Below are 25,254 nucleotides of genomic sequence, written 5' to 3' on the forward strand. Positions count from 1 at the left end.
TAAGACCTGCACATTATTATGTCGTAAAAATTCAATATCATTGTCGTTCATGAAAAAAAAATATGTTGAATAAAAATCGGCATGAAATAATATGATGTATAATAATGAAAATAATATTTTCTCAGAAGAATCGAACTGTACTGAAATAGCTTATTATTACGAACGTCCCCCCTTTTATCAGATTTTAATATAATCTTTACATTGGCTTCATTTTATTACATTTTTTATACTTTTCGAGATTAGATTGTGTAAAACAAATGTTCGTCGTTTTTCAAGAATCCTCTTTCAAGTTAACCTACATCCTAATTGTTAATAAGGTATTTCTGATAACAAAAAAAAAATTCATAGAAAGGAATAGTTGAAAAAGTGCCTCTGGAATATACCTACTGGAATATTTTAATAATCGATACATCCTTTTGAAACTAAATAATAATAGATAATTGTTTCAAAATAATAACGGAATAATCGGTTCCAAGATAACTCAACACAGTGACAATTCAGCACATTTTTAAAAAGTGATATAAAGTCATTTGAAACGATGAAAAAATTATTTTTTTAACCAAACCTAACCTAATCTAACCTAACCTACTTAACCCAGTTAATAAAGTTTTTGTTTTATCACTTTCCATGACTTTATATAACTTTTTAAAGATGTGATGAATTATCATTGTGATGATTTATCCGGTTCCATGATAACTCAACACAGTGATAATTCAAAACACTGTTAAAAAGTGATATAAAGTCATTAGAAACGATGAAAAAATATTTTTTTAACTTAACCTAACCTAACCTACATAACCCAGTTAATATTTTTTTGTTTCATTACTTTCCATGACTTTATATAACTTTTTAAAGTTTTGATGATTTATCCGGTTACCGATTTATCCGGTCACCCGAGTTGCCATGGAGGTACGCAAGTCTTCGGTTGTTCAAGTCGCAAGTATTCGACTGTTCCGAATTCAATTTTTACACATATTTCCTCCAACACTACATCAACTACCCACTCATAAGTAATTTTAGTGTTTTTGTATTCATAAATATTGCTAAATAGTTGCCGCAACTAAAGTCTCTCATGTGCACACTCAAACTTGAAGACGGCGACTGCGACGAAATAGTTGCCGCAACTAAAGTCACTCGTTAACTGATTTATTTCTGAAACCGAAGTATTCGATTGAAAATTGTAACAATCTATCATTTCATCGATCTGTACCCGAGAGTAAAAATATTCCCAGTGATATTCAACCTTCTTTAAAAGAAGCACAAGAAGAAATATATTATAAATAAAATATTTATTACTTACAGCTGCTATAACATTGAGTGTGGTAACGTTATCATCCAGATTCCCATTGCTCTCCTCTTCAACGTAGTACCACCGTCTAAGCTGCCGATAGCTAACAGTCGAATTTTCATTGTTCCACGTGATATTAACTTTTTCCTTTGTCTCTTTGAATCTGTAAGGTCCCATCTCGACCATGTGGGGCCTGGTCGAGTTGTCATTGATTTGCTCGGGGTTTGTCCAGTTGAAAAAATAAAAATCTAAATACATCGGCAGGGGGGGCTCCTTCCATATTTGGTACCCTCTCGACGTTGGGGTGAGTCTCAATTCCTAAAAGATTAAAAATATATTATTAGATTACGAACGAACAATTTATCACTTCTTCCATTAAGGCGAAGCTTAATGCTAAATCACAATTTTGATTAATCTTTATAACGAATTGGTGTACATTATGGATACCAAAAAATATGCTTTAGATAAATTGAAGGTTTTCCTATCGTTTCGCATGAGTAGAATACAAATAAAATAATAAATTACTCATTAAAATATATAAATTTTAACTAATAAATAAAGAACGAAATTTCAATAGAAATGTATGAACGCGTAAAGGAAACAACCTTTTAAAATACAGTATTATAGCTGAGATTATTTGTGACAGTTTCATTTGATTTACTTTTTTATTTTCTCATAAAATTAATTACAAAATAAATAAAAACCAGATTTGTGCTTGAAATCGAACGTTTCCAGATTCCGTTTGTCAAGCGATTTTAATGCCTATTACCTACAATATAAGATTTACCAAGAATATACACATTTTTGGCTTGTAGCTTCCTCTTAAAATCAACATATATTCATTTTTTCTCACAATTTTGGCACAAAAGTTTTAAGGCGATGCACTACGTCGTGTAATATTTTAAATCGAGCCGCTATCAATAACCCCCCTTACGTAGATGGCGATAAGGTTTAAATTCCCGCTTAACACCATCCGCCTGTTTTGATTTATGCAAGAAAAAAACATAGCCAAAAAGAGCCTTTTATTTTATTTTGTGGATTTTAAGGCATAAATATTTTTTTTTCCGATCATTTTATAAATAACTTAATTTGCCACATCATACAATAAAACCATAACCGAAAATGGTTTCGTAAGTAGGAGATTTCGAACTTTAAAGCAGTTTTCATAGGCCCTATACATTATTTTTTTCTGGGCTTATAAAAAGACTTACCTATCTAAAAAATACTCGATTATTTCAAAGGCCAAGATGTATTCTACTCGCAGTATTTAATTAAAGCATCTGAAACATTTCTAGGCGACCAAATTTTCAAACCAAAAACACATGATTTTTCATTACTACGTATGGCATCGCCTTAAATCACATGATTTTTCTAGTTTCACGAAGCTGAAATCATCAGCAATACTAATTACAGTTGTCATTTACAAAATTAGAACAGATTTCGTGAAGAGTAATTCGGACAAGCGGTACCTTCCGTACAGATATTTTGGTACCTACGTATAATCAAATTATTATTTTATTTTTCAATAGTTCCATATTTGAAATGTGTGTTTGTTTTAATTTATAATTTTGACACTAAAGTGACGACTAAGTTTACTAACGGGGTTCATTCGAATGTCATTATATGACAAACTATCGAGAAGGTTAATTTCTGACCCTCTAATTTGTCAACCAAAAGTGAATACTAAAAAGAATACAGCATTTCGAGGCTTGAGCATGATTCTGTAGTTCAATAAAAACACACTAACTTAAAACACTACGTCGTTTCCCCGCAGGGTAGGCAGAGGGGATAGACCATCTCACAACTCTGTCTCGGCACACATTCCTTGCATCATTCACTTTCAATGTCGTCTCATACATACTAGTATTTGATTAACTTGATCGTGCTATGGCTTCCTCGCGCTTCCCTGACTTACCACCTCCCACGTCCCTCCAACCATTCAATTTCGTCTCATACTTTATCCTTCTTCCTTCTTCGTTAATTATTGATTTTTTACAACTTTTATGTCATAAATTTTCGGTTAGCACATTTATTTTGAGCCTACAAAGTAATCGCAGAGTAATAAGCTTCAAAATCGCGCCGACGAATACGCATTTCTCTGTAATTGTATGAGATTACTGCAGTTAATATACGAAATAAATGTCGTTCCTAGTTAACCCCAGTTCCTCGGGAGAAAAGTTCAATCCTAAGCTATTGTTTTTTCAAAGTTTTAAAAGACATTTTAAAGGGAGCCAGTCCCTGGGAAGGTAGGTTCGATCTTTAGTCTAACAAAAAAAAATTATATATATACTTATTTTTAACATATATTTTCTTAAGTTCCTGGAGTGAAGCAGAGTAGCAGGTACTTTTGAATATATGTACTATTAAAATATATGTATTATTACAATACTACTACCTATGTACTATTAAATCTATAAAACAATAAAAGTATTAGTAGATATATCATTGGTTTTCCACGATACGACGATCATACGATACGCCAGGTAGGGAGGTAAGTAAGCGTCAGCGGTGTAAGTCCCGCGATAGGGTTACGCCACTAAGGTCAAGGCTAATAAAGATTCGCCGGACAACTTGACACTAATTTGATTTCATTAAAATAATTCGACATCTAGTGTGTTTCGTTCTCTACCGCGTGTGTTACGTATTCGTATTATGTAATATTCGTATTTATTATGTCGCAGGCATGTGTGCCTACCTAGATTCAATGCTCAATACACACTTACAACTCCAAATAATGTTTCATGTTTACGATATTAAGCTAAGGTGAAGAACTACAAAGTTTTTTTTAAAATTTATTTATTAACATTCAAAACCTACTAAACTACTTATGTAGTTTGTCCTTATGTACATAATGACAACATATTTGCAATAACATGGTACAATGGTAAACAGTATGTAGGTATGTATAATGTTGATGATAAATTAACAATAAAGATAAGTTGGTTAAATTACAGAATTGTATAAATATAAATATGTAAAAAGCAGCATAAGCCTCATATAACAAAGAAGCACAAATGAATATAATCAACAAGTCTTCTATGGTTTTAATATACATAAGGTAATACAAATTTATAACGATTTTCCATTTCCTTAGAATGTGAATTCCAATTAGGAAAACAAGGTCTTCAGTACGGCATCAATATAAATCCTCAGTATCTATATAAATCCTAAGTAATGCAAAATCAGTCATATCAAAAATAATGTGTTTTTGGTTTGAATTTTTTTTAGATTACGTAACTAAATATTGCGAGTAGAACACATAATCGCCTCTGAAATAAAAGAGTATTTTTTCGATAAGCCTTTTTATAAGCACAGAAAAAAATTAAGCATCAGTCCCATAAAAACTGCCTTTAAGAGGAAGCTACAAGCCAAAAATGTATATATATATTCTTGGTATACCTTATATTGTAGGTAATAGGCATTAAAATCGCTTGGCAAACGAAGTCTAGATACGTTCGATTTCAAGCACAAAGTGGTTTTATTTATTTTGTAAATAATTTTATTAAGAAAGTAAAAAAGTTAATCAAGTGAAACTGTCACAGATAATCTTAGCTATAAAACTGTATTTTTTAAAAGTTGTTTCCTTTATGCGTTTATACATTTCTATTGAAAAATAATAATTTTTTAGTCGTTTACATTCATATTTTTTATTGAGTAACTAATTTTTTATTTGTATTCTACTCAAGCGAAACGATAGGAAAACCATCAATTTATCTAAAGCGTATTTTTGGTATTCATAATGTACACCAATTCGTTATAAACATTAATCAAAATAGTGATTTTGGCATTAAGCTTCGCCTTAAGTTCAAAATCTCTTACTTACGAACCCTTTCTCGGTTATGGTTTTATTGAATAATATGGCTAATTAAAAAATAAATAAAAATACACTTTTTGGCGATTTTTTTTTTCTTTAAATAAAACAGAAAAATCAAAACAGGCAGCTGGTGAATTTAAAAATAATCGCCATCTGTGTAAGGAATGTTATTAGCGGATGATAATCTGAATGGCGTCACCTCGTAATTTTTACCTCGGATTTTTGAGGGTTAAACCCCAACTCCCCCTTCGGCCACAGTAGTTGTAATAAGTAAATGTCCCAAAAAACTTTTCCCCCTCCTCTCCATGGTAGAACCCCCCCCCCCCCTGGTCGACCTTTAGTTAATATATTCAATTATATCTAACAGACTATATCTACCTAATATATTCTAGAGGTCAGTGCATAACTATTTTTTTTAATATTATCATTAAATTAACATAAATATGTATTATCAATAAAGTAATATAAAATATTATTTTAATTTAATTTGTGTGGGTCCGAATGACAGGGATATTCCAAAAGATTTATTCCATATCGGAGTGTAGATTCAGTAAGCAATAAATAATTTATTTTTAAAGTAGCTGGCTTTTTATATGAACTACCTACCTATTAGTATTTGATCTGTTAATTTTATTTAATTACACTTCTTACGCATTATTATTTGTTAATTTTATTTATTTATAAACCAATATTGATTTAAGTTCGTTTTCAACTATTAACCGTAGAACCAGTATCATATTTAAAAATCTACATACTGTATCAACTTATGTAATATGTAATTTATGTATTATAATTTGTCCCAAAATCTTGGTTTATGTTTTTAAAATGTATTAAGAATAATTATTTCGGTGGTGTCTACATGTAACTGTCAGTGACATCGCGTCTGGTTCCCACCAAGGCGTAGCATGTTCAATTCATCGGCTGGCTAAGCCGTCCATCACGGCACAAGCAACGTTTACCGCTTATTCTGATGGTAGTAGAAGATTTTCAAATTCTGTCAGGTTATTCGTAATCTGGGAATGTGTATCTTTCTTTTAAAAAAACTCTAGTTCAATGAACTCTAGAACTGGAATTTGCTTTGATTTTCAAAGTTGGAATTGATTGTGGGAACGGTTAAGACGTGCGATAATGTAGGTAGGTAACAAAAATACTTCTCTTGTTAGAAGCATAATTGAATACAACTCAGTAGTTTTGTCTCCCTCTTACACAATTCACATTAATAATATTGAGCGAATACAAAAAAAAAATTCTACTTTTATAAATTTTAAATTAAATATCCCACTAGAAGACTTACAATATCATTTCTTATTAAATACTCTAAAAATACACACATTGGAAGACAGGCGTAAAATAAACGACTTAACTTTTTTATTCAAAATTCTAAATTCGACTGTTGCGAACTTCTGCAACTCATAAACTTACGAATACCTACAATAACAACACGACAAAATACACTATTCCACTGCAACACACATAAGCGCAATTACATTGCGAACTCCCCAATACAACGGTTTCACACTATGGGAAACCAATACTTAGGTGATGTCGATATATTTAATATTAACTTTGCAAATTTTGTGGAACACGTAAAAGATTTATGTCAACACTATTTCTAAATGGAAGTATTATAAGGATGTATTTTTGTAAACCAGTTAAATCGCTGTATTTTTTAATTTATGTTCTTGTTATTTTTATTTTTGTTTCTTGCATTTATTATTTTTTAGTGTAATTTTATTTTTATTATTTCTTTCTCATGTTTCAAAATTGTCTGTCATCAAAATTGTACCACCTACATGTAAAAGCCATCTGGGCGTTAAATAAATAATTCTTTACTGTAATTTTTTATTTATATTTTTGACTTAATGTTTTAAATTTACTATTGTTCATTTGAAAGGTGCATTTATAATCGTCTTTTGAAGACAATTATCCTGAAGCAAATATTTTCAGCTTCACAAATCGTACAATCTAGTGTTATCATAATATTCCCAAAAAAAACTCTGTTTGTGGGCTTTAGATTAATTCTCTATTTACCTTTCATAAAGGTGTGAGATTATGCGTATCTAGTTATAAGTAGTCAGTTCACAGAAGCTCTCACCAATACGTCATAACAAGCGCCTACGTAATAATTGTTTGACAAGGCCAGAAGTTGGCGATGCGCTTTACCAAAAACCAAATTCTATTTTTTTTAAGTTAGCTAGCTAGTGAGCTAGCTCTGTAGCAGAAATGTGCGTATTGCATTATTAAAATTTTATCTTCGTTGCCAATAAGAGATTATTATTATTCGCTGACCGATATATATATATATATATATATTTTAAGTCTGATTCCATAATTAAACCGCCGAGACTGATTGTGGTCATAGTTGAACAATTTATGGATTTTTGTTGTTTGTTTTTGGGGTGTTGTGCCGTGTTGCGCTAACTCCTTCTTTAGCCGACGTTTCGGACAGCGTTGCAGTGTCCATCATCAGGGCAGATCCGGTAGATCCGAAGATGTGGATTATATTTTCTTAAAACTTCATATAAAATATGCAGGTACCTACCAGACATTGACTTGTACCAGACATATTAAGGATTACCATATTATGTACCTTCATGTTAATGACCATGGCTTTTAAAAGAGAAGGGAAAAAGAGAGTAAGAAAGAAACAAAACAACAGAAAGAAATAAATAAAGAAGGACAGAAATAAAAAAAGAAAGGAAGAAAAAAACAGATTAAAGAAATTTTTTGGCTTCACTTCCTACATTGCCATGTATTTTTTGATAAAAAACTAACTAGTATTATAATTCAAATATCTTAGAGATAATTCAGTCAAGCATGTTGTAAGTTGTAACTCTGATCTTATTGATTTTCTTGAAATATGATACTTTAAATACTCTTACGTATTATTGGAATTACGTAGATAGGTAGCTACTTCCCTTGGGGTTTGGTTACTACGACCCTGACCTGAAAGTTACTTGTGATCCAGCATGTTCAGTCATGTCATCATTAAAATGCAAATTCATGTACTATTTTAAAAAATATGCCGTAAGAGATAACCACACCACAATATCTTCTCAATTTTACCAATTTTATTCAGTTACTGATAGTTTTGACACTTGAACGTTATTTTAATTTTTTCTCAAAGCAAAGGAAGGTACGTTAAACTAGTCAGAAAGAACTCGTCTGGATGTCGTAGGCGTTCGTCCTCTTCCTTCTCATGCGTCTCGTTTGAAAACGAAAAAGACAGAATATAATAAAACGATGACGTCACATACAATCTCTCGCTAGAACTTATGTAGTTCCACTTTTAAAAATGGCTTGCTTATAAAAACACAAAAAATTGTTCCAGGTAGGTACCTACTTAATCGCTTGTCAGGTTTTGAAAAGATTCTTTTTTAGTTTGATAATTTCCTTCATCGATTCCAATTTTGAAACTACTCACAAAAGAAATCATGTATTTTAAAATTTCATAGATTCCTACTTACTGTTTATTAACAGAGTTTTTTATTCATTATCATAAGCTGTCATTTTTATTTTCTTGTAGGTACTGGGGTTTTTTTTATTTTTTATAGTTAATACCTCACAAGAGTCCCAACTGCTCCCGTCTGGAGCCAGTGAGACTATGGCATCCCCAATTGGGGGATGTTGTGAGGCTGAAGGTAAGTGGGGAAGGGAAAGAGGAAGGTGGGGAAGTACCTGGCTATTCAGATCTAGTCACTAAACACGGCTAAAGCCATTTGGAGCAACGTTTCAATTCTGAATGGTGGTCTTACACCAGGGCGATACTGGTAGTATCTTCCACTCTGGAACGTGCCGCAAATATACTATATATTATTTTAATTAATTAATTGTGAAATAACACAAATTAATCAAATAAAATTTATTTGCGCACGCCGGGTTCGAACCCGCGACCTTCGGAATGGCAGTCCAATGCGTTACCACTGGACTATGCCGGCCGTCAAGGGTACATTTGTTTAAAGAATTGTCAGGTACATATTTTGGCTAGGCCACGTTCCTCTAAAGAAATAGACATATCCGGCGGCTACAAAAGTTATGTAAAATTCTTTAACTCGAAAATACATATTTACATAATATATTATTATAATAGTGCTGCCATTGAATGTGTGAGAATTTGCTTATTTTCAAATAATTCTTTTCTTACAAAACTTTTTTAAACGTAAGTGAAGAAGCGCTTGAATTTGCCCTGGCAATCTCTAAAATAAAGTGAGAATCTTGGAGACAAAAGTGATGAAGTTGTGTAAAAATACTATCCGTTGCGCGGCCTGGCGTACTGATCGGACCTACGGTCGAATTTACCGTAGCAGGCTTAGAAAATTGATCTTTCCGGGTTTTGGGTTTATTTAAATTATTTCTGATGAACGTATTACTAAAATCTAAGATGTTTCTAGAGGATTTCTTCAGGAAGTTACTAATTTATCGTCTAGAAAAAGAAAATCTGATGCTTGCAGCTAATTTTATAGTTGAAAAACGTTTTGTAAAATCAAACCGTTTTAAATAATTTATTATAATGGAAAGGTACTGTTTTTATTAATCTTAAATATAAATAACTTAAATCTAAGGAATGAAAAGGGAGAAAGAAAATTACATATATACAGGGTGGTGTCCGGGGGTAAAGTGCGATAATTTCTGGAGGTGATTCTAGATGATGAATTCCAATGTTTATTTTCCCATACAAAAATATATTTCCATAGAAGAATATATAATTTTCCATTAACTTTTTAACCTAAAAGCTACCTTAAATAATTTAAAATTTCAAAAAAAGTTAATTATCTTTTTTACTTCTAAATTCAGGTAGAGAATCACCCCCGAAGTTAGCGCAATTTACCCCGGACTACAGGGTATTATCGTTAAGAATTCGTCGGAAATAATTAAAACGTGAGCTTCGAGAAAACCCCCAGTATTAGTCATGGCATGTAAATCACGGTATCATCGAAAGAGAACGAGAGATCGCCCACAGATGAGGTGGGCTGACCATTCCTGAAGAATTCCGCCAAGAATAGGCAAATCTTTAAAACTCTGAGGGAGGCCAAAAGACTTATGAAGAAGTTGGAATAATTTCAATATACCTTTCCTAAAATAGCGTAGAAGATATCGTTCCAACAGATAGCTAGGCCGGCCCCCAGGCCTGCTAGTAGGGCCCCCACGGCTGAGGTTACCGTCACCTTCCACTGGATACTTTTTGGTTGCATTGTGCGAGCCTGGAATCAATAAATGTCTTATAAGTCAATCATTGTCAAGATGTGTATTTACTACATTAATTTCAAAAATATTCCCAAGTAACGAATAATCTGACAATATTCGAATTGCCCTTTCTTATATTTGAATACCTTTTTTGTATTAGGCAATTCACCCTAAAGGGAGTGCTTTGTGCCGATTGGGTTAAAATATATGGTTAAACTAATGTGAATTATCTATAAGAGGACTGGGCATATCATATATTAAAGTTAAAAAGGAAAGATGAAGGATTTGGGGAACCGAGGATTATTAAGGATCTGCGACGCCTTGGAGGGTACCTATGTACCTAACCCTTTCGACCACTCAGCCATTAAACGGTTAAAATAGATTCATTAAGAGGAAGCTACAAGCCAAAAATGTGTACATTCTTGGTATACCTTATATTATAGGTAAAGAAAGCAAAAAAAATAATCAAATAAAACTGTCACAGATAATCTTAGCTATAATACTGTATTTTTTTACGCGTTCATTCATACATTTCTATTGAAAAAATATTTTGAGGGTAGTTTACATTTATATTTTTTATTGAGTAATTTATTTGTACTCAAGCGAAACGATAGGAAAACCTTCAATTTATCTAAAGCATATTTTTTGGTATTCATAATGTACACCAATTCGTTATAAAGATTAATCAAAATGGTGATTTAGCATTAAGCTTCGCCTTAATCTATAATAAAAAGAAATCTATAACGAAATTTCTTAAGAAAAGCAATGTTGTTAATCAATATTGCTCCACAAATTGAAAGATGGGCATTGAAAGCAAGCTCAATGAATGAGGTCGAATCTTTTTAAATATGTTGTATGTAGAGTACCTACTAAAGATAACACGGACTAATATATGTTGTCTAATGACAAACGAACTAACTCAAGGTAAGCTAAGTAACTCATCAAGGAAATGGATCTTTTAAAAATGTTGAGAAAAGAAAAACGCAATTCCTACTACAAAATATGCAATAAGTGCTCTTTAGCACAAGTTATTAATAAATGTTTAAGATAACAACCTACACTCATCGCGTATCTTTCGAAATACTATAATTTCGAATATTGTAACTAGATTATCGAGGAACCCTTTGGGTAAATTTCATTGTTTTTTTTAACATTCTGTTGGTACTTTCATTCATTGATAAAGCTTACCAAAAGTTAACATTATATTTAGAGTGTATCTTTAACACATTTTGACAGAAACCCAGTGTTGTTTCACTGTCGAGAAAGTTACGGAAAACTGTCCAAACTTGAGTCAAACTAAATTAGCAGCGCAAGAAGGCGACATGAAGATTGAATTTGCTGGATTGATTTACAACCCCAACATATACATTCAACTGATTTCAAAGATGTCAACATTAATAATAATAATTTCATTATATAACATAACCTCTGTGCCCCCATAGGACAACTAGCATCGACCAACTCGATGGCAATTAGCTATCCATTATCTACAGATCTATATACGTTACGTGAAAATCCTTTGTGGTTTATGGAGTTGAATAATTGCGTTTACGAAAGTTTTCGTTTACAGTAATTATGTGTTATTTTCAAAATATTACGTGGTTTGAAAATTATTGTCATGTCACTGTGTGTGGTATTGGTGGTCGCTTTATTACTTACTTAATGAGTCGTCGGCAAACATGGTTTGAAGAAAAAACCTTCAACAGAACTCGTAGATCGTAAATATTGACAAAGGTTCTCAGATATGAATGGTTTACGTATTCGTGTTTATGTAAACGTATATATCTGTGCATTCCTACTTATCTTTAATTTCGCCATAATTTCATAACAGTGATATGAGGAATTTACTTAGGACCTTAATCTTTATTTTGAACAAATATATTGTAAGCAAATACTATTCGGAAGATAGTATTTATAGTAGTTGATACATAATATACATATTACCAAATAATAATTTTGGATAAGGTACATATATTTTCTGAAACCATAGTTATTCAATACTAATTTCAGAACACTGTGACATAATAACAAAACTTATTTGAAAGGTTTTGTAAAATCAACGCTTTATAAACATACTTAACCACAACAATAATCTTCAATGTAATTTCTCTAAGTAAATACACATCCGAAATATTAATCCACATTTTAGATTATTCGTTTTAACCATTTTTGTACACATTTTCTACTGGTTCTAACAACCAGCCACATAAACATATCATAACATATTTTAAACTAACTTTTGTTAAATTTTATAAACACCTCTTGACACAAACGTTAGGACCGCGTACCTACACATTTACATGGGCAACAATTAAAAAATATTATTCCACCCACTAATTCGTACCGTATAACGTAGGTATCTGTGCAAATTTAAAAACTGCTTACACTAAGATGGTGTTATGATCAAATACTAACATTTTTAGATAGACGTTTCCAGTTTTCTAATAATATCTAACTAATCATTTCTAAAATCTCCCTTTTTCCATTAAAAATTTTCAACATGTGCTGTGATAAAGGCTTTCAAAGTATTTTAACACCCGGTGTGTGAACCCAATCCCTTAAGCAACTTGACCAAACCGATCATAGTATAAAAAAGCACATATAAGTGATTGACATAAATTTAAAGCACTATTAACTAAGAATATTTCGGAAGGCCTCAGTTATTTTTTTATCATGAAGAAAAAAAGTTGGTACGAAACGAACTTCAATTGATGTTATGTACTACAGATAATAATAATTTCTTTGTATTTTGTTGATTAATCGCATCAGAACACCAGCCATCAGCTATTTAAATTAATCTGTTCTATTCAATGATATTCGTAAGAAGAAAATCTTCCCTTTTCCAAATAATATTGATCTTCTAAAATCATGCTCTAAAATTTGTGATTAGAATTTAATTATTAACAAACTTGTCGCAAATATACAGTATCGAAACAGCTATTGTAGTTATTTATGGCAGCAGCATTAGTATTTCTTTAATGATAAATATCGTATGGGGTTATCTAATCGGAAGGCAATACAAATAAAATTCTTATACATTATTTTATTAATTACATCTATTTTAATGTAATGAATTAATGCAAATCTTGGAAGCGGAAATAAACCCACTTCCTGCTGACATTTAAAAGTTCATAACAGTTAAGAGCCAGTTTCCGGGGAGGAAGGTTCAATCCTCAGTCAAACTAAAAATAAAATGTAAGCAATAGTTTAAAAAAACGTTGTTTTTTACGGGTCGATTTTTTTTAACAAAGTTATAAAACGAAAATAACCTCGCAGCAGAGCGCCAAGCAAGAAAAGTAAGTTACATAATCTGTAATGTTTCTATAATATTAATGGTAATTTGTTATGAAATTTCCAGATATCGAATATCTCTCTGCGTCTTCATGAAATTAATCTTAAAATAAAATGGTGAAAAGGAAAAGGCTACTCGAAAATAGATTATTTTAATTACGTCAAGAAATTATTTTATGGAGGAAGGATTTATAGTGACTATACTTCCCGGTATTCAAATTTTAGATACGTATTTTTAATGTAACGATAAAGATAAATATCTAATTTTTTAATCACTAATTACCAATATCAGTTGGGTCCAATTTTAAACACGTCTGTTAGAAAAGGGATGGATGTAATATTTAAATTGGAAAAATGTTCCTATCATTAAAAATTATTTTTTCAGGTTAGTTAGTTAGTTAAGATGTTTGTATTGACAGACGTTTGTCTTAATATTTTATCATCCTTGTCCTTTCTTAAATAATAAGATGTTATATAAGTCCCATTTGCTAAAAACTGAATGTCTACTTTGTTTCTTCTTGGGAATAATTAATACTGATTAGTTATGGTTCAAATATTGTTACAATATAGGGTTTTTCTTTCTTTTTGAAATATTTTGTGTTTGTATGTAGTATTACTTTATGTTTGTCATTAGTCTATGTTTTTTTCACTCAAATGTATATTGTAAACCTCGGATAAGTCCTAGTGAGGTCATTTTTTGTGAGAAAATCATTATTTATGTATAGCGTGATGTAATAAATAAATAGGTAGGTACATTAGTTCCACTTTTTAAAATATCCTCCAAACGGACGCCATATTAGGAATCGTGTTATAGGTAGGTACCTCTGACGTCAGAAGACATATCACCTTGTGGTAGGTATTATGGTTATATAACCTTATTGGTAGGTACCTACTTAATAACTTTTTTATCGGAAAGTACGTTCATCGTTCATGTTGGATAATTCCAATTTTGAAAAAGACAATTAAAATAATGTTATTTTAAAATATTATAGGTAGGTACTTTATGGCTAGTCTGAAATTGTTCAAACGACGCTTAAAGTCAAAGCAAATCCACACATTTACAGAAACACAACCTAAATTAGTATTTTCAACGTGGTAATAATATTGAAAACTTTTATGTGATTCTTATAAGAGCTTACTTTTTTTATATTAACTCCACGCAGGAGGCCCTGAAGAAAATAATTTCTCTCAGGGCCTATGTCATCTTTGGGGATGCTGTGGGGGGGGGGTCTTTTTGTGGAGAGGAAGGAGTGAACATGGGTCTTGAAGAGTCCCATGTTGTAGGAGGGAGGAAACACAGAGGCCGGCAGTTCGTTCCACAGCCGAGCTGTTGAACTTAAGAACGAATCGTAGAAGCGACCCGTTCTCATGTGACAAATGTCAACCGTGTACAAATGCTAGTTCCTCAGAGCATCTTCCATTGTAATACCGATAGAACAAGGACAGCATACCTACCTGACGCCTGTGCTCTAAAGATTGCAGTCCGTTTGTTAAGATTGGGGAATCTATCAAACGGACCGCCCGTTTCTGCACAGAGTCAAGGGTTTTTTTCAGGTATTTAGGGGCTCCGGACCAGAGATGGCTGCCAAATTCGACAGTAGGGCGCACTTGCGATTTGTACAGGGTCAGCAGTTGTGTACTATTAAAGTATCTGCGGGCCCTGTACAGTACGCCTTCTGAGAGGCCAACTTTACTCTGGCTTCGATGGAGCCCCCGTACCTGAACTGGTCACTTATAGTTACACCAAGCATATCAATGGAAGGCCTGTTCGGAAGATTGCTTCCGTTGAAGGAGACTAGATTATCATTTGGATCCCTTTTAGACGTAATCAGACAGGATTGGGTCTTTGAAACATTAAATTCGACGAGATTATTTTTACCCCAGGAGGAAATACTCTCGAGATAACCGTCCATTATCTGCTTCAAAGTCCTCCGAGCCGTTGGAGTTTGTGTGCCCTTTGGGGGCTTGTCAAACAAAAAGCTATCATGAACTGTACTGTCATCCGCGTAACAATGAATCGGTGCACATGTCAAAAGGTCATTGATGTGCAACAAAAACAAAGTCGGAGACAGAACCGATATTTAATATGATATTTACTTGTGGTTAGATGTAACGAGAGGAATATAATGAATGGTAGTATTATGACAACGGTGTTTCAATTTATACATTGAAGCGTTAGTGAACCTTATCGGGATTATGTATAGAAAATTAAGTAATCGGATAGACTTGTCGTTGTAACTATACCTACTAATTATGTGAGGAATTCGGACAAGTACCTACCTACAACACTAATTTATTTTTTTACAGAAAATTATTTTAATTTCCTATTCTATATTTGAAATTTGTATATCGTTTGTTTGACTTTGACAAGTAAAGTCAGAATTAGTGATTTTTCAAGGGCCTGAGCTTTTTATTTTTTCAAGAAAGCATTATTTATGAGGTATATAACTAAATTAACTGAATGTGTTCATTCGAAATGTGCATTTCTGAATGTCTTTCTAATTTGCAAACAAAAATTTTAATTATGTTGTAAAAAAAATAAACCATATTATTTGTTTTTGAAAAGTATGGATCCTGAGGCAAATATTAACATAGAAAATGTTTATTTATAAAAAAACCCCAATAAATTATAACCAAATATACATAAACTCGATAGAAGATTTAGAAAAACTTGTAGAATTCCGATGCCCGCTTGTACGCAAAAAAAATATAAATAGCACTTGGTTTCAAATTAATTACTACAAGAAATAACTAATTATTTGGCGGGAGGTGGTAAAAGATGCATACAAATTCAATTTTTTCTCAGTCAAGGTTAAGTTTGGAGGTTAGGAAATATGCATAAATTATTAAAATAACCCAAACTAACAAAATAAAAACCCATTTTGTGCATGTTTACGTAAACCCCCGTCTCAAATAGTTGTCTCAATTAGATATTTAAGATGAAATCATGAGTTGTTTTTTTAAACCTTTGCATGCAGCGGAATTTAAAATGTTTACCAAGTTATCTTTCACAACAAATACATTTACATAACCACATGTTTACCTTCTCAACTTATAAAAACAGGCAGAATGCCATCCTTCCTGCATTCCTAATGTATACAGATTTATAACATATTCTTCTTAAGGCGATGCCATACGTAGTAGGTAATGCAAAATCAAGTGTTTTTGGTTTGAAATTTTGGTCGCCTAGAAATGTTTCAGATGCTTTAATTAAATACTACGAGTAGAATACATAAATATAAGCCCAGAAAAAATAATGTAAAAGGCCTATGAAAACTGCTTTAAAGTTCAAAATCTCCTACTTACGAACCCATTTTCGGTTATGATTTTATTGTATAATGTGGAAAATTAAGTTATTTATAAAATGATCGAAAAAAAAATATTTTATAACATCCACAAAATAAAATAAAAGGCACTTTTTGGCCATGTTTTTTTCTTGCATAAATCAAAACAGGCGGATGGTGTTAAGCGGGAATCTAAACCTTATCGCCATCTACGTAAGGGTTGTTATTGATAGCGGCTCAATTTAAAATATTACACGACATAGTGCATCGTCTTAAATACGCTAAGTATTTAAGTTCTTTTATACATTTGTAGAGCCAAAACGGTTATTTTATGAAATTCTCTCGATAGGAAAAAAATCGCGAAGTAAGCTCGGAAAATTTTCTAAAACATTTTTTTTCTGTTATTTATTACCTATATTATAATTATGAAAAAAATCACACTGTATCTTTAAATGCATTAGGCATTTTTCGAGAGATTTTAAACGAATCGTGTTTTATTACATATTTTCACAATGTTTGCTTGGTTATAACCGTTTTTTTAATATTAGTGCGCTACCTCTAACATCCGTATTTACACATCTCCCTTTCAAACCATCTTCTTTTTCTTTTTGAACGCTTAATATGGAGCCTTTTCGCTAAATTATTATTCTGATTTCGCCTAGGGAACCATTTATTAGATAACCAACACCTCTGCCATGGGTCACCCCCAAGTGGTTCGCTACGTTTGGTGACTTAGCTGGGGTGCCGCTGGCGGCGAATGTATCTGTCTGAGAGACTATATGAGACTGGTTGAGGGATACCTTTTAGCCTCTCCAACAGGACTCCCTCGGAACATCGCCTAAGTAAGTATCAGCTAAACTAACTAGATATTATGTTATGGGTTATCGATGGGTTCCTATGTTCTATCTTGTATCTTTTATCAGTGACTTCTTGTAGACCACCCAGAAGCACGTGTATGCACAATAATGATAAAACGCTTTTCATAAATAATTAATCCAATTGACTTCGATATCATCACAATTGTAAATAACTCATAATATTAGTAAATAAATATCCCTACATTATAGTCCTTCATTGAACGGCAGTCTTCAATATTGTTATTCAGTTCAAAGCTATTATTAATGATAAGCTTACAATAACAATACATTATTTATTTATTTATTGGGTATTTGACCCGGTCAGAAAACAATTAAGAAAAGAAGAACTGATAATTTTTTAACTCCTCTGTACAAAATAAACTAGTTTGTATTGCTTCTTCTTGTAATTGGCAAGTTTACATTTAACAAATAAGCAATCAAAATCAACAATTTTGATTAAAATTATGTTCAATATTGATTGATTGCTTGTGTGATTTATTTCTTTCTTCAGTATTTTATTTTAGCAAATAAAACAGACATGACGCCCAAAACTTACTTGTAGGACTTACTTGATGTTTAAAGAGAAATAATAATTAATTATTTAAATTAAACAATAATCATTAGCTAAGTAAAAGTTATAACATAGACTATGTTAGATATAGATATGTTAGATAGAATACAGTGCATAAACAATTTATTATTGGCACCTGCGCTGATAACGAACTGATTTGGTATTAAACTTATTGGCTCTCTTTAAAATGAAGGGATTCGTCACATGTAATTATCAGCTTGATGGTAGAACTCATTTTTTGGTGTTTAATCGGGTCATAAAAAAATTATATATCATTATCAGAGCGGCGTGCACTGTTAAGCTATCTTACACGCTCGCTCATGCTCGATGGTTTTATGCCTCTGTCAGACCACGCTTTACGCATCGGGAGTGTCGTCAACTTCCAAGTTAGGGGGAGCAGCATGCTTTTTTTATAGAGCTTACAGGGAAGAAACAAGGAAGTAGTCAGAATAAACTATAAATGTTTACATACAAGATAACTAATACCCGCCGTGGCTCGGGTTTATGAACAGAACCATCTTAAGCCATAGGCAACGTATCGTGTTTTATTATAAATTTTCACAATGTTTGCTTGGTTACAACCGTTTTTTTTATTATATTAGTGCTCTACCTCTAACATTCGTATTTACACATCTCCCTTTCAAACTATCTTCTTCTTCTTTTTGAAGGCTTAATACGGAGCCTTTTCGCTAAATTATTATTTGGAATTTGCCTCGTGAGCGCAAGATCGAAAAAGCAGCATGCTTTTTTATAGAGCTTACAGGGAAGAAACAAGGAAGTAGTCAGAATAAACTATAAATGTTTACATACAAGCTAACTTATACCCGCCGTTTCTCGGGTTCATGAACAGGACCATCTTAAGCCATGGGCATACTGAGTTTTCAGGCCCCTTTTGAAAGCTGTAAACTTACAGGAAAACATCAAACCACATTTTTTGTATAATTTTACTCAAGAGTTCAAATCGTGATTTGAAGATAAATGAACATTTAAAAATTGAAAAAAATCTGAATATCGCTATTATCACTTGGAATTGAATCAAAATTTATGAAAGTATTATTTTGCATTTGGAAAGGTCAATTTATTAAAATAAAATAACATGTATAACGTTTAAAAAAAGAACTGCGAAAAGAATTGAGAATACCGCACATTAGTCCCAACTCTTCAATAACCTCCGAGCTTGTAGATCTATGCAGCCATAACTAGAGTAAGTGACGGGAGTGAGTAAAGGGAGTGCAAAATTAGTTATACCTCTCAGAAAGACCAATTTTTTTCAATGATATCCCCAATTAATGGGCCAAATGACTATGAAGTGTTTTTTTTGGGCCTTGCCTATACAGATTATATCTCTCATACTTGGTATAAAGAGTATAAGTCAAAAAATGATTTGAAGAGATTCTAAATTAGCAATAATTATTTTTCTCTAATTCGAATATATCTCAACGTGTGTACGTCGATGCTTTTTTTTCGACAGAAATTTACGATTTGACTGAGCGTCTTTCTGTACACCTATGGCGTCTTGTATTGAGCTGTTCGAGCGTGTGGAAGTAGCTACGAGCATGGCTTGAAGTCAACATGTTCGATCGAGCCAAACCGTAGAGCATGAGTACGAGTACGTGTGTACATAGTTCAATAATTTCTTTATTTTCGCGATGAAGGTCAAAAATATCCTGCATTTGTGTGATATGTTTTAATAAAGAAAATGTATTTATCCTCCATGTTGATTTTCTGAATGGTGTGTTAATGTTAATTCGGCATAAAAAAATTGGTGTATCAACTGGTGCATGCATAATTCAGTACCTACATAGATGAAAAATCGTTCTTAGTACATAAGTCTCAGAATAACCATATTGATATTTTCAATGGATTTCGTCATTACGATCATTACATTTTGTTGACCTCAACGGAAGAATGGTAAACCCTTTTGACCTGGGCCCAGACGTAGTGGGCTTAAAGTCCGTTGAGGACACAAATAAGCGTTCTCAATTCACATAGGTTTATTCACTTATGTAAACAAAAGAAAGCATAATCATTTACACCTCGTTCCAGGGTAGAAAATCTCCCACAATTGCCCTGGAGAGGAGATATCCACTATTCAACATTGTAGTGTTGCTTGAAATGACTTGATTTACTTGGTGATCAGATTTGATTGATCAAATTTAGTAAGGCATTTTCAATCTTCACCACCCCATCCCCCTTCCCTACATTAGCATCACGATTCCAAAATTAGGGTTGCAAGTTGCAACTGTCTAAACACCAACAGTTAGGAGCTGAGTTAATTTTTATAGTGGTAGGTACTCGTATATAACCTCATTGAATGTGCATAGCATTTGCATTATCAGTCTTTAATAATTTTACATCAATTCTTTATACATATTTCAATGTTTTAACATAACGCTTCTCCCTCATGGGTCGGTAAGGAATCGAGGTAACCGAGTGCTGAAATAATTGCAATAATTTCTCCTGGCTGCCAAGAACATGCCATTTCAATTCTCTTTCCGCAGCCGCCCATCTAAATTCCTTGCACGTTCATATGGTAGGTTTTCTTCATTATCTTTAGTTAAGTCCTTTGTGTCCTTAATACACAAAGGAGTGGGTATCTTTTCGTTCTATGACTTGATCGCATTCCTTGTGGGAGTGGCGTGACAAAAAGAGTAGGTAATTTATAATTCGTTAAATATATATTTTTTCAATACGATTTGTGAGTGCCATTTCGTCGGCTTATTGGTAGTTTAGCTCTAAAACTCTATATCAGTCCTATAAACTAAAAAATCTATATATTCACGTATAAAAACATTTTTTAATGTTTGCTCCTCACGGGAGGCCTGAGAATAAATTCCCTCGAACCCCATGTGATCATTGGGAATGTTGTGTGGAGGTTTTCTTAAAGCAAAGGAAGGACCCGGGGAGGAAAAGGATTTTAGGGGTTGGTATGAATCTGGGGGTGAGAGTCTCATTAGGTGGACATGTGCATTCGCCACCAAGACCTGAACAGCCTCACCCCATGATTTCGGGCGCAGCTGCACCTACGGTAAAGATGTTGGCTATCCAATAAATAATTTTGGGTGGCGGTAGTCAAAACCACCACTCAAATTAAATAGTTCGAAAACCAGTTTTCTTACACAATACTAAATTTCACAAAAAAATTGTTCCTACCAACAAATGTTCCCTGAGTAAGTAATTTTTACTTATTTTAAATTTAATTCTATAAAAACAGAAAATTTTGAAACATCCGTTGTTATTATAATTCTGGTAAACATTGAAAAATAGACAATTTATTTACAAGTTTTGTAGAAATTCACATGATAAATGTACATAGTCCCACAACCAAATTTTTTTCTACCATCGTAACCTATGTTACGTACCAATATAACAATGGTTCCATGATAACTCAACACAGTGACAATTCAACACACTTTTAAAAAGTGATATAAAGTCATTAGAAACAATGAAAAAAAATATTAAACCGAACCTAACCTAATCTACTTAACCCAGCTAATAAAGTTTTTATTTCATCACTTTCCATGACTTAATATAACTTTTTTTAAATGTGATGAATTATCATTTTGATGATTAATCCGGTCACCGAAGAAATTATAAAATATCTCTAAATCTCTCGAAAAATATTTGTAAATATTGTACTTACCAATTTACTTCTGTTGTGTTTTTAAATGGGAAAGCTTTTTGACACCCTTAACATTAGCTAAGGGTATAAAAGTTGTATTCAATAAAAAATCTAATGCAAAAACAGTCTTATTTTGGCGAATTATCTCATAAATTACTGCATGACATGACACAAAACTAATAATGTTTTTTTAAATCCCAAATTTAATAAACATTTAAAAAATATATTTTCGAGTTAATTAATTTAAATGATTTCATTTTAAATTGTCCCGGATAACACATATCCAAATACGAAATTGTTGCATCACTCGTTAGTTTAGTACATTTCACAAAGGTATAAAGTGTTTTTAATTGGATTAGAAGTTGAACATTTGAAAAGACCGGCTACTGCGAGAGAGTGACGAACAGCGAGTGTGGAGTTCCCTGACCGACGCGCGACGCCCGCGACGCTTCCTATACCGACTGACGGTTCTGTGGCGGTACTTCACTCACCTGCGGGCGCGGGCGTCCCGCACAGGAAAACTTGAATGTAGATTGTCGAGCAGGACTGGATGCGTATATTGCGTATATCAATTAATACATCTACAATACTCTAACAACAAGATGACGTCACATGCAATTTTTACTTTGAATATGAACTGCTTTTATGTTGTTGGTTGTACCGACTGGTTTGTGAAAAGGAACTAAAATAAAATAAAGTATTATTATTATAAGATACACTGATGGATAAATAATGGTCAAGGTCCAGTTGTTGGACAGAACTTCAAAATTCTTCCGAAATATTCAAATGAAACGATGACGTCATTATGATTTTACATTTTCACGGCCAAAACTTTTTTTGTTATGTTTTTTTGGGATGTCATGCCGTGTTGCGCTAACTCCTTCTTTGCAACACGGCATAACACCCCAAAAACAAATAACAAAAAAGATCACTTCATTGATTTTTGTCAATTTAAATTGGGTTATTTGAAGTCAAAGTTTCTGTTATATTTGAATGTTAATAATATTTGGATGACTTGTATAGCGCCGTTTTTGTGCAAAATCACCTCAAAGGCGCTTCCTGCCTAGTCAGACATTATTCAATCAAGGGAATTAAATTAAAATATGAAAATATTTATAAAATAAATTCACAAAATTGCACGAAATATGTGCATAGGAGAAAAATTAGTATTGATAATTTATTAAGAATCTCTTCAAATTATAAAAGTAATCCGGTTAAAAACGCGTTCCTTAACGAATGAATCAACAGGTTTCCTGATTATTAGTAAATTACGAATATGTCATCACGATTTCGGAACACGTGTTCATGAAAATCCGAATATTTTCATCATTTTGTCATCAAGCCACGTGCATTAACACGTTTTCCATTATATTCGTAATTTACTAAAATTTTAATTTTGAAACGGCCCAAATCCGGTTTTTAACCGGATGACTAATAATTTGAAAAGATTTTTTAATAAATTAGCAATACTCATTTTTCTTCGTGATTAATAATTCCTAATAATGTTCCACTTCGTCAATTCGTCATGTTCATCGACATCTAAAATTCTTGTAAAAATTATTTCTACCAAAATCTATTATTATAGAATGGCACCGGGCAAAAAATAAATGAGTGCGTACAATTCCTGAAAAGATAATTTACCGGAACATTCAAATATTTTAATAAATTCAATTGCAAACTGTTCCAACAATCCCCAATTGGGGATGCCATGGTCTCACTGGCTCGAGACAATCGGGGGCAGTTGGGACTCTTATGTCGTTTCACTTCACATAAAATAAATATTAAACACCAGGTCAACATAAAATTGTAAGGAATTAATGTTCAAATAAAAGTAGAAAATCGATCCGAGCAATTATTACAAACTAATTAATTAACTAATTATTTAACTGATTGATTAACTAATTATTTAAATAATAAATTAACTGATTTATTAACTGACTAATTAATTAACTGATTTATTAACTAATTGATTAACTAATTAATTAATTATCTAATTTATTAACTAATTGATTAACTAATTGATTAACTAATTAATTAATTAACTCATTTATTTAATAAACATATTAAGATGCTGTGTTTAGTGATGCTTTTGTGAAAAATGACCTGCGTATCCTAGTATTTAGTATTAACCATTGCATGATGGGAAAAGTACCTACATATTATCGTATATATGTTATACTCGTGTAAAAGCTTCATTCTTCTTATTCATTCATTCTTTTACTTTTACGTAACAAATGCAGCCATTTTCAGTAGGTAACAATTATACTCGTGGAAACCAAGCGACCTTAGTCAGGAAATTGCAGGTGACTGGGAATTCATAATAATAATGTTATATATTCATCAATGCATGAGTAGGAATGAGCATGACTCACATACTTTGTTAATAACAAACGATACGTCTAAGATAAGATATAAGTGAGATCTTTAGAAAATACCGCATTATGTAAATACTTGTAAAAGTACAATAATAGTCCTTATCTTTACAGTATCTATATTGTGTCTAATATCATAATCTGCCTATCGTTTATTTCAATACGCAGAGGCGGATTTGCCCTTAGGCCTATGTAGGCCCGGGCCTAGGGCGGCCAGATATTAGGGGCGGCCAATCGTGACAAAAAAGTCACAGATGAAAACAATAAATTACTTCCTAAGTACCTAAATATTCTACGTACGAAATAGCGATATGCAAGAGCGTGTTCACACACAGCACACAGCGCGCCCCCACGCCCCGCAGCCGCCCTCGCCACACCTATCATGGTCCGTCGCTCGCCCGCTCGCGTATTTCCAATCGACAATTATACAGTAATTGAACTAGTGAATTTAGCAAGCATATTTTTTTACATTAATTCCATACAGGAGGCTTTGAGGAAAAAATTTTCCCTCACGACCTATGTCACCTTAGGTGATGCTGTGTGGAGGGTCTTTTTAAGAAAGGAAGGATAGGAAGTTCTGAAAAGGAAAATGTATGAGGGGTGGGTAGGAATCTGCGGATAAGTGTGTCCAGGAGTGACATACGTATGAATACATCCCTCCAACTGCGGTGCAAGGCGATGGGTCAAGATAGTCCAGCTAGAAAGGTCAAAAGGCCTCCCTCACCCAGTCTCTCTCGATCCGGCCCGCCACGCAGCAGGTGAGCAGACGTATCCGCCACCAAGACCTGGACAAATCTCACCCCATGAACCATGAATGATAATGGCAGGAAAATTAAAACGGTTTTGACCCTAGGAACTTACTGAAAAGTTTGGATACTCCTGGTCAATATGATGGGTACTGAGAAAGGGGCGGCTACATGGTCTGGGGCCTAGGGCGGCCAAGGCTGCAAATCCGCCTCTGTCAATACGTG

At 32.8% G+C, this 25,254-nt stretch overlaps 1 protein-coding gene across 1 annotated transcript in view; it reads right to left on the bottom strand.

Annotated features, from left to right (window-relative positions):
• LOC149421026 (protein peste-like) overlaps nucleotides 1–22,365 on the bottom strand; it is a 35,460-nt gene extending 13,095 nt beyond the window's left edge. The window contains exons 1-3 of the mRNA XM_089635715.1: nucleotides 21,933–22,365; nucleotides 10,172–10,303; nucleotides 1,301–1,606 (exon numbers count right to left, since the gene is read on the bottom strand). Of these exons, the coding sequence (XP_089491841.1) occupies nucleotides 1,301–1,606; nucleotides 10,172–10,294 (429 nt within the window). The 5' untranslated portion in view covers nucleotides 10,295–10,303; nucleotides 21,933–22,365. The remainder of the gene's footprint in view (nucleotides 1–1,300; nucleotides 1,607–10,171; nucleotides 10,304–21,932) is intronic.
• Between the last annotated feature and the right edge of the window lie 2,889 nt (nucleotides 22,366–25,254).

The sequence above is a fragment of the Hesperophylax consimilis genome, chromosome 9 (genome assembly GCF_061612785.1).
Source record: "Hesperophylax consimilis isolate HC1 chromosome 9, BYU_Hcon_1.0, whole genome shotgun sequence".
Lineage (NCBI taxonomy): Eukaryota > Metazoa > Arthropoda > Insecta > Trichoptera > Limnephilidae > Hesperophylax > Hesperophylax consimilis.